General features: G+C 37.2%; 1 protein-coding gene across 1 annotated transcript in view; it reads left to right on the top strand.

Moving 5' to 3' along the window:
• USP12 (ubiquitin specific peptidase 12) overlaps positions 1 to 17,731 on the top strand; it is a 32,725-nt gene extending 14,994 nt beyond the window's left edge. Inside the window, exons 3-9 of the mRNA XM_038147612.1 lie at positions 1,403 to 1,616; positions 4,599 to 4,825; positions 9,826 to 9,902; positions 10,086 to 10,169; positions 12,522 to 12,719; positions 14,470 to 14,548; positions 15,082 to 17,731. Coding sequence (XP_038003540.1) covers positions 1,403 to 1,616; positions 4,599 to 4,825; positions 9,826 to 9,902; positions 10,086 to 10,169; positions 12,522 to 12,719; positions 14,470 to 14,548; positions 15,082 to 15,183 — 981 coding nt within the window. The 3' untranslated portion in view covers positions 15,184 to 17,731. The remainder of the gene's footprint in view (positions 1 to 1,402; positions 1,617 to 4,598; positions 4,826 to 9,825; positions 9,903 to 10,085; positions 10,170 to 12,521; positions 12,720 to 14,469; positions 14,549 to 15,081) is intronic.
• Positions 17,732 to 17,932: the final 201 nt, after the last annotated feature.

Raw genomic sequence — 17,932 nt, 5'->3', positions numbered from 1 at the left:
TTGAGTGTGTCTTGGTTATTTGGAAAGTAGTTCTTCATATTTCATTCGTTTAAAATAGAGAAAAGTAATTAATTTTTAAGATCTGTAATTAAATTGCATGGTGCTCTTGTTTGTCTTAATTGGGAGAGAGCAAAAAGTAGTTACTTCCCTGTTATTCCTAAGATGTGAAAGCTTTAAGTTCTTTTTCTCTATGGAAGGAACCTGCTCTTAAAATATCTCTGAGGGCAGTCTTTGCTATCTAATTTTCCCCATCACAACAATAAAGTCTCAGAATTTGCTACCTGTATGTGCTGCTGTCTCTGCATAGCATAAATCTGAGTGCTATTTCCACATTTTGCAGAATGTGTGCAGTAGGTGCACGCTTCAATTTGCAGGTTGTGTGACTGCAGCTGAAAGGTTGGATTACTTGCTGGGGGCCTCATAAAGATTTTTCCCACGCTTTCAGTGTTGGGTAATAGGTTCCACTGGAGGAGAGCAGCATAAAGTTAGAATAGCAGCATGGAATTAGAATGGCTTTGTCCATTGATGGCTCTGCACACCTTCAGAGGAGTGGTGGGGATGTTTGCAGTGTTGAGGTGAGCTGCAGACAGTGTCAGTGACCTCAGGTGCCTACAGGAGTCTGAGGAGGGGGACATCTGGAGTGTCCCACCTGGAGTGTCCTGGAACAAAGTGGGTTATGGATGCTTTTCTTGGCTGATTCTGCTTTCCTCTTTCAGTCCAGTGGCTTGTCTCCTTCAAAGTGTGCGCATCCCAGTTGTGTTCTCTTTTCCCTGCAATCCTGATTTCAAGCTACTGACTGCCATGGCTTTGAATCCTAGGCGGGCCATGTCACATTGGCATTCAGGAGTTTCCTTAAACAGATCTTGTCACCCTGGAACGAGAACTGAAAATGTAGGAGCAGGTTAAAGTAGTTATTTCGGACTTTGATGACAGCTGTTAAGATTTGGAGAATCTAATTCCTGAAGTGTGTGAGGCACTCTCCATTTTCAGCTGCGTTTCTTTGCAGTACAAGGTCATGCTGTGCTTGTTCGTTGCTGTTGTGACTGATGCGTGGAGACAGATGTTTTTACCTGAGCATATTTTGGGAGTTGTGACATTGGGGGTATTTTTTGAACATTTTGACCCAAATAGATGTAAAATATTACCATTAAGTTAAATTTTAAGTGAGGCAAAATTAAATAGTATTGTTTAAATTAGCCTGGGTGTTTCATGTACTTACATGCAGTGTACTTGGTAATGCTTTGTGCAACGTCAATGCGTTTTTCTACCTTAAAGTCAGGAGGAAATGACTTGCAGAAAGTTGGCCCCTACTTATGCACACTCTTACAGCTTGGAATTAATTTTACCTCTCTACAGTAATGCAGTGCAATGCAAACTCACAGATCTCTCTCTTATTTTGTAGTTCGGGAATACGTGCTACTGCAATTCAGTTCTCCAGGCACTTTATTTTTGTCGACCATTTCGAGACAAAGTCTTAGCGTACAAGAGTCAGCCAAGAAAAAAAGAGAATCTCCTTACCTGCTTAGCTGATCTCTTCCACAGTATAGCCACCCAGAAGAAAAAAGTTGGAGTAATACCTCCCAAGAAATTTATAACAAGATTACGAAAAGAAAATGGTAACTTTTTTTCTTTTTCTTGTGTAACAATTATAGCAATTATGATTTAATTCTGAAGCTGACATAGTGTATGCCAGCTAAATGCCTACATATTTATGCTCTGTAGAGTATCTATATAGAAGATATATAGATACTTGGTGCTGTAGTATAAACAAGAGGTGGCATCAGGATAAGGGTGTAACCCTGGAGCACTTTTGAGAGGGAATCCTTGTTTCTCTCTCTTCAAATAGAGCTAAAGTGCATTGTCATATTGTCACTATCTGCTTATGAAATTACTTGCTAGTTTTGTTTCTCTGGGAGTTTAATATTTGTAAGCAAAATTCACTGTAAAACCTTTGTCCTTTGTTTTAAAGAAAATATTTTTGAATGGAGGAATTCGTCTCCCAGACTGAGTCTGTGGAAAGACTTGCCCATAAGAATCTAGATTAAAAACCCCCACCTTTTAAAATTGACTTAGAATTTATATATATGTAACTTGACCTACTTTTAAAACCACTAAGTAGTTTTGGCAAATTGTTTTTTAAATGTCATCATTATCCTAAATTTCAAGAGATTTCTAGGGATTTTCCACATTTCTTGTTTCTTATTTGCAGGGCTAATTCTTCAGAATGTTCTAGAAAGTTATTTGTGTTAAAATATAAATTAAACATTTTAATCCGCGGCTCAGTTTGGATACATTTTTACAAAAATACAACTTTTTTTTCCTTAAGAATTAATTATTATATTTAAATAAACTGTATGAGGTACCATACTTAATGCTGCTGCAATAGATGTGTTCATACTGTTGCAGTCTTTTCCAAGACCATGAATACAGACTGAAAAAGCATTTAAAGATGACTATCTCCATAGTAAAAACAAGAAATAAAATATTATGATGACACTCCTAGTTTGACATGGCTTTTCCAGCAAATGCACTCCATGAGCTGTAATGGTACTGTTAAAAAAAAGCTCTTGAGTGCTGTGCAATCACTTGCCTGTGCAGAGTAGAAAACTCATTCCCTTCTTTGGCAGGCATACTCAGGTAAGTGTGCTTGTGTTTGATACATTTACAGAAACAGTTCATTATAACAAACGCAGAGGATCATTCAGATGGAAAGCAGAAAGCAAACCACAGGAGCCATTAAGTTCATTATAGAAAGTGTTCTTTGTAATGTGTTATCATGCCACCGAAATTCTACACAGAGCAAGGCAATTGGAAGAACTTCAGTAGAGAAGTCAGATATGGAAGTTCAACCCTTGTCTTTTTGGGCCTCTTTTAATGATGATGCTCTCACCTTTTGTACAAATAAATAGCTACATCCAGGCTGCAATTACATGGGTATCATATATCCTATTAAGTGTAAGGGTATATAATTTCGTGCCTTATAGAAGAGTTAGTTTAAGAACCAGGTAGGTGTGCAACACCAGTCTAGAGTCTCTTCAGGCAGTATCCAGCTATACCAGGGTGATAACTGAGGACACAGTCTCAATGTATTCCAGACTCCAGAGCTGCTGCTCCATCTTTATTTGCAATGTCTGATATTGTACATCTCTGAACTGGAGAGGAGCTTTTCACAAGGGCATGTAGTGGCAGGACAAGGGAGAATTGCTTTAAACTGAAAGAGGCCAGGTTTAGATTAGATATTAGGAAGAAATTATCAACTGTGATAGTGGTGAGGCACTGGAGTAGGTTGCCCAGAGAAGCTGTGAGTGCCCCATCCCTGGAAATGTTCATGGCTGGGTTGCATGGGGCTCTGAGCAACCTGGTCTTGTTGGAAGGTATCCTTGTCCAGAGCAGAGGAATTGGAACTCAGTGATCTTTAAGATCCCTCCTAACCCAAGCAATTCTGTGTTTCTCTATTAATGACCTAAAGTTTAATTGCCTGGGAAGCAGCTGCTGGCTTGAAGTCAGCTGGAGGTGTACTTTTACATTTGCATAAAGTTCTAATTGTGATATGCAATTTTACAGCTTTCACTTTGCTGTAGTTAATGCTTATTACTGACTGGGCACAAAGCCCTGACAGGCCTGTGGTACTACACTGTGAAAAACCTCTGAAGTCTTTTACCTCAAGAGACTTGTAGCTCCTGCCCTGCCTTGATTTACTTGATTAAATATAGACCTTGCAATTGGCTAGATCAAACTCGCTTGTCTCAAAATAGTGTAGCAGTTCATTAAATAAAACTGCATGGTTCCTACTCTTGCCTGACCTATTGCACTACTTAACCTCTCCAAATGACCTAGATTAGCATCAGGGTTTCCCTACTTAGCTAATACCCTTGGACCTTCTTTTTCTATTTGAAGTTTGTTCCTGGATGCCATCAGGTGAATGGCTGTAAAGCTTCCCGGAGTGCCTGTATGCATTTAAAAACTTGAACTTCACTGAGTATCTTTTTCATTCATCTATCTACTCATGTACACTGAAGACCTGTCTCTTAGAACATTCTTGGACTGCCAGCAAAGTGAAATAATTGCACATTAAAAGACTTGTGTGATACTAGCTGGGGATATAGAATGCTTTTTAAATAGGCAGGCAAATTTCCTCTCAGCAATTCCTGGTCAGAGAGAAAAGAATAACTATTACTAAATCAGTTTTCCAAGACATAGACCTAAGCTTGGCAGAGGTAGCATAGCCCCTGTGGGAGATCCAGTGGCATCTGGAGGCTGGGCAGGATGACCTGTACCAATTCAGGTGGCACCTCACATCCACCTATGTTTAGGCCATTGAATCGTGCCCTGTATTTCTTGCAGTATGGTTCAGTTTTCAGGTAATTCCCATCAGCTGAGTGATTTCTGTCAGTGCAAGCTGACTTGCTGTCCCCTCTTCCCACCCGCTATTTTTCTGGCTTAGTTTATCAAGTAGGCATTTTGGGTTGGTGTCATATTGCCGTGAACGATTCAAGATGTGAAATCAAGGACTGGTTTTGAAATGTGACTCTCTTAAAAACCTTTCTGTAGTACAGCACTAATTGCTCAGTTAGTAAGCCTTGTGTTTTATCTCGCAGAACTTTTTGATAACTACATGCAGCAGGATGCACACGAGTTCCTGAACTACCTTTTAAACACAATCGCGGACATCTTGCAAGAGGAGAGGAAGCAGGAGAAGCAGAATGGGCGCCTGCCCAATGGCAACATGGACAGTGAGAGCAGCAGCCCGCCAGACCCCACCTGGGTGCACGAGATCTTCCAGGGGACATTGACTAACGAGACCAGGTGTCTGACCTGTGAAACTGTAAGTTCTCATGCGCTTTGTAAACACCAATGCTGCCACGCTTCAGAGCTGCGTGCTTCACGGTTCGTTTATCCCAGCAGACCAAGATATTAGTTTCTTTCTTCAGTGATCTTTATATTTGTGTGAATGTTTGTGTTTTTTCTTTGTTTGTAAGAACATTCCAGCAGCCAATGCGTGAATCGTAGGAAGAGACATTTGGTCAATATTAGGAATATGCCCAGTTGGATTTTTTGTCAGTGTGATCATAATCACCTTCAAAATTTAGATCAGAAAATTCTAAAGTGGTGTATTCTTAAACAAAATAAACTCTGTGATTTAAGGGTGTGAGGTTCTTCTCAAATTTAATGTCTAAATAATTTAATGTCGTGCTCACTGATACATCTCGTAATTAAGTATTATGAATCAGTTTCCATGGATTCCTAGTTTTTAAATTTAAAGCCGTTGAAATCAAGATACTAATGGTTGGCTTTTGGCACTTTGGTAGTAGACTGGGATTCTCCAAAAACACACCTTCCTGTTCTTGAAAAGTAATCCTTCCCTAAATGTCTGTCCACAGGAATTCTTCTAATACTACACCCCGAGAAATTAGCTTTCTCTGAGTATGCTATACTAAAATATTTTCGAGAAGTTCCACAATAAAGAATGTGTTTCATAAAAACTTAAAATTGGATTTTTCCAGCTTGAGAAAGCGTAAAAGCAGCACAGTTTGAAAATTACAGTAATTCTGTCATGGTCCATTCCTTAGAGATTGTAAAAAAGCTAAATGACTGGTTTTTGTATAACTTCATGCCAATTTTCTTTAACTTAATTAGGTAATGCAGATATGTCAGCATGACATCGGAAGGGAGGAATTAATCAAATCTGTATATTTCTCATGTAATTTCCTCAGTCTTCTAGAAATACCCATCTCTTTTATTTCAAAGAAAAGAGCTTCATAATGTCATGTATAATGTAACTGCAGACTATGGGTAATTTAGGTGTTCGTTCCACGCTACCATATTTTTTTTCTGGCAGATTTCCCCTCCCTAATAAGTATTTCTTGGCAACTGTCAGTTGTTTCTCTTCTAGTTCTTGAGCTGTTCCATTTTTTTTTTCCTTGAAACATGAGTTTAGCCTAAGTCTTTTGACACAACTGGCATCATTACCTTTCCTCACTGTGGCATTATGAATTACTGCTGTCAGCATTTTGATCTAGGTACCATCCTCAATGCAATTTTAAAACACTGATATGCTCTTTGCCAGCATATTTTATTAGTTATCAGGTCTGTCACAATTTTGAGAATTCTACTAACACTGCTTAGGCTTTTTTCCTATTAGCTACAGCTAATAGAAATATTCAGCTAATGCTGAACAAGATAATAATCAAAGTAATCTGGAAACTATTTTATCAGTTTCTGTCTTTTTCGTATATCAGCTTGTGTGTAAAACACAGAGACCTGGAAGTGAGCACTTAGAAACACATTTGGGCACATTAAATAGGTAATATTACTGTGAATTATTTTCAAAAATACTGAGTATATGTGATTGTTTTGATGTTTATTAGAAGCTGCTGGCATTTAGAGTCTTTCCGTGTTTAAAAATATAAGTTAAAATGTAAGGAATACTTGGAAATAGCTCATGTACAAGATTACAAACAATAATGGATGAATTACTGCTTCTTAATGACAAGACAACAGCCCTAGTATATTTTTTCATTTAAATTGGAAAATTATTGCATATTTAAATATAAAGCATAACATATATCTTTGCTGAAAGTGACAGCCATTATCTTCCAATTGGACAAACCTCCTCAATGTTCCTAAAATGAGCAAAATTTTATTCTGATGTTGGTTGTCCTGGTTGTGGAAAAGAGCATCCTTCCAGATGCACTGTTTCATTAGCCCATCTTAAAGAAAGAAATTGAACTATCTAAAGATGCATCCTCAGTTTAAGTATGGACAGTGGAATATAAGGAACGTAGATACGATTCTTTAACAAAGGTTTGTGTTGTGAATCAAGCCACTTTATTAAATGAATATGTTACAAAAGGATTGTTAGTTGTCTTTACATGTTTTTAATGTGGTTTCTCTTTATAATGCTTTCACCCTTCCTTGACAGAGGCAGAATAATGAAGTGAATGTAAATTTCATGGCTAATTTATAGAAATGATCTAGAAGTTAATTGGTTTTACAGATTTCTCTCATAGTTTAAGGAAGGATAACAGTAAACCAGAAAGTATTATAATTGGCTTCATTAAGATTAAATTTTGAACAGCTAAATGTGGCCAGTACTTCTACAGAGGAATATAGCAAATTGTCAAAGCCACCATATCAGTCTTCAGGTGATGGTCTCACTCTTGGGTTCAAATGACTCTACAAGGCATAAAATTCTTTGACTCAATTCTGCTTTGGACTGAGAGAAGGCAATAAGGAAAATCCCAGTGTTCTTTTTCGTATGAGTGCTACAGAGCCTTTAGCTCAGCTGGATTTTAATTTCTCTTTTTTTTTTTTTTTTAACCAAGATAAATCACAGACTTTGTTTCAGCTCCTTTTAAAACTACATTCTGTTTTAGACACATGGCAGTCTATAGCTGCAAGAGCTCGTTTGCCAGTGAGCAGATTCACATTGCCAGTGAAATTCCCAAGTGTGAGAAATAATGGATTCTGTGAGTGTCAGCCTTCTGAGCTTTGTGTTCTGTGCAGCTTTGGTCATCAGAGTACAGCTGAGCTGTGTGGGTGCAGATGATGTCCTTGATGTGGGAACAGCCCACCATCCTCTTCAGCCAGAGCACTGGAACATCCAAAGTCCTCACTATTACTCAGATGTTCCTGTTAGGAGCACTCAGACAGCTTCTTGAACACATCAGGGCTCGATTCTGCAAGTGCTGAGGTTTTCTGATCATGCCTATCATTTTTTTCATTCTATAGGTGATTGAAATATATAGCATTGCTGATTGTAGTCTAAGAAGCTTAGTGATATTTATTTGAAACAGAACCTTTACAAAAAGTGTGTGGGGAGGCTTGTAAGACTCTGGAGTGGCTTTCATTTTTTTTTTTTTTTAATTAAAACTGTATGAGTTCATGTTAGAAAAATCTGTTATAATACTAAGGCTCTTAAAAATTAAGAATAGCAATTTATAAATCACCGACATAAATGGAAAAAAATCCACTTGGCTATTCTTGCAATAAAGTCTTTAATGGTTCCTCATGGTCCTAAGTGCCTAGTGGGCTGGCTAACCTGAGTGAGGTGTTTTAAGGCCATATTATCACGGAAAATGGAAATTGTCCTTTTGCAAACTTCTGTTTTCAGTACCAATCTCTTTTTAACCGAGTGGAACACATCCCTTCCCTCCTCTCCATTGCCCTTACAGCTTTTGTGTGGGATAAAGCTGCCTGTGAAATCTGTATTGTTTCACGTAATTTTCTTTGATTAGACCAAAAGAGGAAGAATTGTCTAATTGCATGTCTGAATAACACTGATCACATGACTCCCTAATTCCAGCTGTCCTAGCTGAAGACTGCAGCAGCAGAGCATTTTCTAGAACTGATTTTTTTTTTTTCCTGAGCCGTTCTTAATCCCCAGTTACAATGATTTCCACCAGAGTTCTTAGTGTTATAAACGCAGGTCTGATAATTCCAAGAGTGATTTGCAAGGGGATATTTTGAAGAACTGACGACACAACTATACCATAATGCATCCTTCAATACAGGAAATTTGCAGCACACTGAAGTTGCAGGTGGCTTTTTTTTTCCCACTCTAAACGTTCTGGAAGTTTTCCATATGTGTTCTGTGATCTCTCTAAAAGTAGAAACATTTTACTTGAGCCATCTGAATATTGCAGCAGAAATGATGTGTACTGACATAGCAGCGTTTTTTTACACGCGCACTTAACTCTTGGAAAAGCTAGAGGCAGAACAGTGGGAGTCCAGTCTTCTCACAAGCATTAACAGAAGCTTTCAACCTAATTTCCTGGGTGTTTGGATTTGCCCTGTGTTTTTAATACTCAGATATGGTTGTCTTGAGCATCTGCCTTTTTTCTTTTTTTCTCCATGTACACTGACTGCCCTTAGGAGCTGTGTGTTTCTCATCTCTTGATTATCCGAGAACAACTTTACACATTTTTTTTCCCCTTTGTGAGTTGAAAAGGGAACGTAAATCTCGTATCTTTAAAAATCAGCTTACATTATTTCCCTGTACCTATTTCACTTTTCCTGCATTCAGTCAAGAAACTGCAGCCAGGTATCTTTTCTAAAAGCATTTACTTCTGTATTTAGACAGAGACCATTGTCATGAGTGACATTGAGAATATTTAGATACAGAGAGGACACACTAGCAGGCAGAAGCTAAGGTTGTCCATAACTGATTTTTAAAACTTTAATAGCATACTTGGTTTTCAGGGCAGCTGTGGATTTTTTCATCATTTGTCAGGGTTTGTGGTGGAATTTATTTTCTGCTTCTAGAATGTTCTGCTTTACTTTCTTGTTATTCTTACATTTTTATGAGAATTAGCTACTATTCTGCCTCTGTCAGACCGAGCTCCAAGCTCTCATTTGCCAAATTTACTGTCTGCTGTTCCTTTAAGAGTATGAGTCTAGCCTGGAAGAGGCTTCAAAATATTCATGCTGTTTATTTGGTACACTGTGACATGCAAATACATAACTTTCAGTTCAAGGGATTCAGAGAAGAGCACAAGTGAGAGCACTAAGCAGAAGAATCACAGTGATTTTGTTCTTTTGAAAAACCTGTAGAAGAAACTTGGCATTAATATTGTTGATCTGAAATCGCAGCATAATGACAACTGGCATTGTATAAACCCAGAGACTCATACACACTTCACCCTTCCTGAAAAAAATCAGAAAATACAGCAAATCTCTGAAATAAAAAAGCCACTTGCAAAAATTTTTAAAAGGATATTATAGGGTAAAAGATACATTCTGTCAATAGAAAGTGGTACTGAAAAACAGAGGCAAATTAGTATTATTTGTCTTAACTATATTCTATTGGGTCTTCTTTTCATGCAGGTAAGCAGCAAGGATGAAGACTTCTTAGACCTTTCAGTTGACGTGGAGCAGAATACTTCAATCACTCACTGTTTAAGGTAGGCACAAAAATCCAAATTTTTGTGGCTTGCCTTTACCTGTTACCCAGACAGCAGGAAATAAGCTGCCAGTTCTATCTTATGTAGATTGAAGTGTATTAATTTATGCTGATATTGTGCATTTATATGGATATTTCATATTAAAAATGAGTATTTACAGCTTTCTTTTTTTTTTTTACTCAGGGGTTTCAGCAACACAGAAACTCTGTGCAGTGAATACAAGTATTACTGTGAAGAGTGTCGCAGTAAGCAAGAAGCACATAAAAGGTACAGCACAGTGGGGGAAGGAGACAAATAACCCATGCATTCAATGAAAATACTCTGGTACTGCTTTTGTGTGTGTGTGTAAAGGAGACAACACCCTTTCCCCTTTAATTTTTCTACTCTTCTTCCACTTAAAAGTAACTTGCCTTCATTCCTCTTGCTAGAATTCAATGTGTCTCTTGCCATGAGTAGTGAGAATCCGTGTAAAGCATTTTGGGACTTATTTGATCATTATTTATTTTACAAACGAGAAAATGAATTCTCTTAAGACCAAAAATAAGTTAGGAAGCCAAGTTAAAACAAACTGTTGGTGACCAATCAAAGATAATTGCAATGGTGCAAAGTCATTGATTGCATGTGGCTTTCTAAACTTAGTTTAGTTTTGAAAATGAAATAATTTTTCCAGTTGCTGAAAGATTCAGTTTGATAGCCCTTTTTGTAACTATTGTTGCTGACTGAGTTTCTAATTTCTTGAGCGTGTTTGATTAGTTGTGCTAAACTGCTTGACAATGCTCCTGAAAATCATCAGAAGCTCTGTGGAAGCCTGAAAACCATTATGTTTGTTTAAAACCAATTCTCGTCTGCCTAATAATTCTAGTCTTGTTTACACCTTTGAAAAACCTGTCAATTTGTGTACGGTGTGGTTATTTATTACCTGAGAAAGTATTTGGCTGAAGGAGTGGGAGCTCTGACATGCTCTACTGGTTATACCACTGCTGCTGGTTATTTGGTTTACCATAGATTGCACACCCAGCTTTTGCATATCTCATCTGCCAAGTCTGCCCTCACACGTTGCCTAAGCTTACTAATTGGTGTCTGGTAGAGGTTGTGAATCCAGGCCTGGCCTGTTTTCTGTTGCCTGAGCTCTTTTTCTGTGTGGGAGGTAATGTGAGCCATGACCAATATGAATTGGGTTGACATAAACCTGTACTGTAGGCACTTCCATGGCAAAACACAGCTTTGATTGCTTATGTTTTGGGTTTCACGTGGGGTGTAAGTTCAGTTTCACTGCAGTCATACTTTTCTTCCATCTCTATAAAACAGTTTAGCTGTGATGGGGACTACTCAGCTAGCAAAGATGGTGTACCAAATTTCTTCACCGTTGAAAGAGCTCCAATTATCAAACACAGTTACATTATAAGGGGAGGACTTAGTTTTGAAAAGAGAGCAGAAATTGTAGCCATAATATAGTAAAAAATGTAACTCACCCTAAAAAATAGTTGCTTCTGTCAACTTTCTGCCCTGCTCCAGCTGTTTTCGTTTCCTAGTTCCCTTGTCGGCCGGTGAGTTATCAAGGAATTTGTCCACAGTCCCCTATCTTTTAAAAGCCGGTTGTCTTTTACAAATTTCCTGACATTCTGAAAGTGTGCTCTTAATAGACATGTCTGAAGCCTGGGCTGTATTGCAGAGACTTTTGAGCTGCCCTTTGGGGCTGAAAGTTTGAAAAGTCAGCACTGTGCTGGTCTGGGGCACTTGGCTGTGCCAAGAAGCAGAGCGCTCTGGTTTGGTTGTTCTGTTAGGATGGGCAGATTCACTGCCCAAAGATTTGGAAGTCAGTGTTTGCTGCCAGGCCAGCTGTGGTTGGCTGAGGAGGGTTTGTAGGCACTGATGTGAGATCTCAATACCTCGTGCTAGGGAAAGGGGCTATTGAGCCTTCAGTAGAACTAGGTCACTTTCTGGCTTTGACTGCTGTAAAACATTGCCGCAACATTTGTACCAAATTTCTGTGCCGGAGCTCACCCTTATCTTGTTTGGATAGCAGGAGGTAGGTGCATAACAGTGGGTTATTTGTGTCCCTTGGGAATTTTAAATGAATGGCTTGGAAATGAATGGCTAGGAAAACTTGGAGTAATACTTATGTGACAAAGTGGTGTAACAAAGCTTATTTGAAAGAGCTTGTTTGACTTGGCTGGTTTACTGGGAAATTCAGCTGGAACAGGACTTCTGAAATAGCTCTGTTGCAAAACCTGCACTGTACATCAGGTGGGATCTAGGTTTTGCTTTTGGAAAGCTATGGGTAGATAAACTTAAAAATTGAAATCTGTGCTATGTGATCTTTATGTCTAAATTACTATGTGAGCTCATCACAACTGTTTTTATATACCATATCTTACTGTTTTAAATACATTTTCAGTTCTCTCTCTCTTTCAGTGAAAAAAAAAATCTCCCTTTAGTTTAACAACACAATATACTTTTAAACAGCTGATTATTTTGGTTTCTTTTAATGTTTGCAAAGGTTTTTAAAGACTTCAGTAAAACAAGTTTCTTGTTTATTGATACCAACTGAATGTTTAGGATGAATAATGGAAATACTGCTGGGTTTTTTTGTTTTGTTGTTTTTTGTTTTTTTTTCAGGATGAAAGTAAAAAAGCTGCCTATGATTCTAGCTCTCCATTTGAAGAGATTTAAGTACATGGATCAGCTGCATCGATACACAAAACTCTCTTATAGAGTAGTTTTTCCTTTAGAGCTTCGTTTATTCAACACCTCAGGAGATGCCACTAATCCTGACAGAATGTATGACCTTGTTGCTGTGGTAGTTCATTGTGGAAGGTAATTACTCTGCTTTAAGCAAGGGATTTTTTTATAAACATAACTGTGCTTAAAAGAACAACACAAAGCACCCAGTGTCATATTAATCAATAGCAAATAAAGATCTCTTAAAAAGAAACTTATTCAGGAAAAAAAAGTGTTGTGGGGAAAAGCTACCAGTCCTGACAGAAATTATGGCCTTGTTGCTTTGAGAGATCATTGGGAAACATGGTGACTGTATTTCACATTACAGATCTTTATACGAACTTAACCGTGTTTAAAAAACCAACACAAAATGCACATTATCATATAATAATATTTTAAAACAGCTTCCAAGGAAAAAAGCTTTCTTAGGAAGGAAAGTATTATAGAAAGATTAATTTATAAAGCATTTCCTTTAGGGTGTGTTTTTTTTCTTAAGGCTTGAGCAACATGTTCTGAAATATATCCATGTATTATGAGTTTTGCTGATTACTTTGTTTCATTGCTTTCAAAATAGGACTGTTAGATTTGTATTTGATTTTGCTAGATTCAACAAATATTCTTGTAGCTTCAAGGCTTAAAACGAGTTTGTTCTACAAACTGCTTATTGAGTGGATAAAAGCTCCAAGTTAAAAACTTGAAAATTACAATTTGACATCTACAATCATAGAATAATTTATGTTGTAAGGTCAAATACTTAAACTCAAAGCACGGTAACTTTGACATTAGATTAGGTTGTACTGGTCACACTTTCATAACTAGGAATCCTAATTTCACTTTCTCTTTGGGCAATTTGCTCCGCTTATTCAGTCTTCTCACAATGACTAAAGAGTACAGTTGAGATAAATAGATCTCAAATTGGACAATTTTGGAAAATAAGCCTTTGTGCCATAGTTTTCTGGGACACTCTTGTTCTGGATTATAAGGGAAATTCTTTCTGGCCGTTCTGACCATTTCTGCCTTCTTGGGGACTTCTCCATTCTCGGAGCCATGGGCAGGAGGGAGATGCCCTTGCTGTTTTCATGGTGTTGGTGATCTGGTGCACAGACGTCTCCCTCGGGGTGGCACCTTCCCTCCCTGACCTGGGCACAAGATCCATGGGAGTGCTGCTGGGCAGTTACAGCAGTTCCAGAACCGCTTTAACTCGGTTGTGCACTTCCAGTTGTAAGGTTCAGCTGTTTCAGAAATTGTGCTGTTTCCTTACTTGAAACCTGATGAGAAATAAGACACTCCTAAAGTTTTGGTGGATTTGTTATTTCTGGCATAGTCATGGAGAAATTTCTTGTCTGCCATAACTGAAGAGGCTAAGCATTGTAACAGCTTTAATTGGGAGCCTTTCTCATTGCTGAGCTTCTTGAGACTCCTAAACTGCCAATTTAATTCAGTTTCTTTTTACAGTGGACCAGATAAAGAGACAGGAGATGAGCAGCAGCTCTACAAATTTTTTTTTTTTTCTGAAGATCAGAAATAGTTTGGGGTCTGTTCTGTCTCTATGAAATATCAGAATGCTTTATTGATTTCACTTCTCTGTCTCTGTTTAAGATTTCATTTGTATTTTCAGTGCCTGTGCTGCTCATTCCTTATTTAAAATTGTAATTCTTTATTTAGCATAATAAGTAAGACTTTATTGTGAGGATGATGTAAGTAGAGAATAAAAAAAAAGACACATCCAAACAGAAATTGTAGTGGTAGCCATTTTAATTACTGTTAAGTATTGCTTTTCTGCAAGAAAAATAATTAAAGGGAATGTGTGTTATAGTTTATGTTCTTTCCTAATTTTATTTTACAGTGGCCCTAACAGAGGACATTATATTGCAATAGTGAAGAGTCATGATTTTTGGTTGCTTTTTGATGATGATATTGTTGAGGTAAGCCCAACCAGAGCACGTGCACCCCAATTGTGGATCTGATTATATAAAGTAGAATAACTGGTGTGCTGATGAAAAGAGGCTTCAACCCCAGTCTAAATGAGCAATAATTGTGTGTGCAGAGCTGTGCCTTACAATTTGACTGTACAATGCTTTGAATTCCATTTAGGTTTTCAAAATAGACTCTTTTGTTTATGAGCACTGTCTTTCACCGTTGTTTAATAAACTGTTCTGTGGCAAGAAGGCAAATATTGATATAGATAAATTGGGTTTTAGCTTCCAATACGTAGGAACTTAATGCACAACACTCTAAAAATTTATATATAAAACATACGTAGCTGCTACCCTCTGTGCAATTGATGGCTGAGGGGAAGCTGAAACATAACAAGTTTAAGAATTATTTGGATTTTATTATTTTATGTAATTATGTGAAAGTTAATTTGGTTTGACCATAATGTTTAGAGTGGAACCTAATTTTATGTGTATGTTATGCAAGACCTTCCTACTTCAATTTTTTGTGTTTTTACATCCAGAAAATTGATGCACAAGCTATTGAAGAATTCTACGGGTTGACATCAGACATCTCAAAGAACTCTGAGTCTGGTTACATCCTCTTCTATCAGTCTCGGGACTGAGGGGGAGCTGTAGTCAAGAGAGATTCTTGTGTCTCACATCTTCTCTTTCCTGGAATGGAGCAAGCACTGAAGAGAAGGAAAGCAGGGAGCTCTAGGGGCAATAGCACAGTTTGCACACAACTAAGAAAAGAGTTTGGGGTTCTTAAAATGTTTGTATCATTTTCATTTTATTTGCTCAGGTGTCATGCTGACTACACATCCCCACTGCATCCCATAAGCGAAAAGAGAGAGATACCAACCACTCTTGCAGGAGCTTTCCTCTGGGGAATGCCGTCCCTGTGGTCCTAGTTCAAAGCCCATTGAAGCCTTCCATGGACTTCAGTGGCCTTTGAATCAGGTTCTCACTGCACTGCCAGATTGGTGCAGTTAGGAGCGTTAGAAATCTGTGTGTATAAAAGGTGTATACACTTTATACACTTTGTGTGTAAAAGGTCAAGGATTCCCTGTGAAGTTAGTTTCCTGTGCTTAAGTTTGAAAGAATGAGGTTTGGAAGGTTAACATGTAAGCAAGAGGTTATGTCTGGGCCCAACTCAATTGCCTTCTTGATGGAAGTGGTTTAACTGAAGGTATAAAGTGGTGTCAGGGAGGCAAGGATGCTTTGCTTCTCTGGAGAAGCTTACATTATTTATAACGTGTGATCGGGAACAATCAGTCAAGGTTATGGCTTTTCATCTCCGTATGGGGAAAGATTTGGTTTCTAATAGTTTATTTTTTATTTATAAATTATTGTAACTTAGGATCTTGTGTATTGTCCTTTATTCTAACAGCTATTGGAAATTTTATATATTCATTTGAATTTAAACTAATTATGTTTAAATATTAAAGGAGAGACAATAAAAATTACAATATCTGAAAAAATTTATAACACAGAAGAGAGATTTCCTTCTGGAAGAGCTGGTATCTAACTCAGGTACTTTATTTAATTAGATCAGAATAGACTCTTTCCATTAACAGGGGAAAAAAGTGATCAGACTGTAATGTAGAAGACTTAAATAATAAGAAAACGTTGGTGCAGTGGTGGTATACCAGTCTTTGTAGTTCTTTGATGATTTGTTAATGGTTCATACTCCAGGCAAATTAGAATGACTTGGATCGAAGTAAATAATTTTAAGAATATTATTTCCTCTCCTAAAAGCTGATCAACTTCTGTTAAACATTAAATTGAGTCTGAGTAATAAGAAGAAATAGGTTTGGAATTTCATGAGACTGAAGATACCACATTCCTGTGAAAGTAATAATATTGAAGTCCTGTGTAGTGGAAATTTTTGAAACTAAGCAGTTTACCTTGCTTTAGGTTTATGAAACAGCATTAAGAATTAAATCTTGACAAAACACATGATCTGTAAGAAATGTGAACTATTTGACATTCTTCACTTAGGAGTACATTGTCTGACAGTAGCTGAATGTAATTTCTGGAAGATCATTGGATGTGCATTCCAGATTATGGCAATCAGGTCTTGGATGTCCTTGTCACTCCCTTGTCAGCTAGTGATTTTTACATTACTGTAATTTTCTAAGGTTATTTTATTGATACTGTTACAACTTTTAAAAAGAATGTCTCCTGTCTGCTGCTATAACTGACTATTTACTTACCTGTATCTTTTAGCTCAGGAAATGACTTCACCTATTCACTCAGTTGAACAAATCTTGAACAGGGTCACTAAATAAATTGGGCTATTTAGCAACTGTCATACTATAACAAATCGCTTTTGTAAGATGCAGAGTTTCTAACGCCTTGGTTTGGCTGGAATTCTTTTATAGAAGATTATGTATCATGATTAAACTACCAGCATTGTAAAGTAAAGCCTAAATACTGTGGGAGGTACAGGAAAATATGATTGGATTTTTCTGAAAGGATTCAAATAATGTTAACATCTATTCTTGGCTTTCAATAGGAAAAGGGTTTAAGGGGTAAATCAGTTGAATAATGGTGCATGTTTGAAGGATGAAGTCCTTTGCATACTAAAGGTACAGTATTGGAAAAGAACTGTCATATTACTTTTTGCTAATTTGTTTGGTCTTTTTTTTCGTTTTTTTCTTATTTTTTTCTTTTTCTTTGTTTTGTTTTTTTTTCTTTTGTTTTAATGTAGTTGAAAGCTGAGGCTAGTTGATAAATGTTTTATACTTTAACAAAATTCAAAAAAATTTTGTTGTTTTACTGGTTTTTCTCCTGCTATGTATTTTTATAAGATACTGACTTTTATTTTGTATAGGGGTTTTGAGATAATATTCCAGTTTATATAGTTCGTTTTTCTTTTAGTGCAGCTGAAATAATTGTAAGTTCTTAATTAAACTGATGTCAGAAACTGCAACTTAAAACAGAATTAAAAGAGACAGAAATACAAAATATAACTGATTGGTATGTAAAACATTATAGGATTTTTCTTGACTGTCATACAGTGAGGAGTGTGGGAAAGTTGTCAGTTGTTGTAAATGGTGGAATTTATTTGCTGTGTAACTATGTAAATGTCAATTGGGATTGCAGTCCCTTATTTTGTATATTGGAGCAAAAAACTTCTATTAAATAAAGTTATGTTCTCTAAAGATACATACTGCATCCTTTGTGGAGCCCAGATGGTCAGTCAGCTGCCTTTTGTTCTTTATAATGTTTAAAAACAAAACCAAACTCTGTGGAACTTGGTGTATTAGGCCAAGTGCCCTGAGCCCTGGGCAGAGAGGTGTGTTTAAATACACTGCATTAAGTATCTCACTCAGTGTGTTGTTAGGGAAATCATAGGGTGGCAGCTGT

Source organism: Motacilla alba, chromosome 1, assembly GCF_015832195.1.
Source record: "Motacilla alba alba isolate MOTALB_02 chromosome 1, Motacilla_alba_V1.0_pri, whole genome shotgun sequence".
Lineage (NCBI taxonomy): Eukaryota > Metazoa > Chordata > Aves > Passeriformes > Motacillidae > Motacilla > Motacilla alba.
The sequence above is the reverse complement of the archived record's forward strand: the minus strand, read 5'-3'. Positions and strand labels throughout refer to the sequence as shown.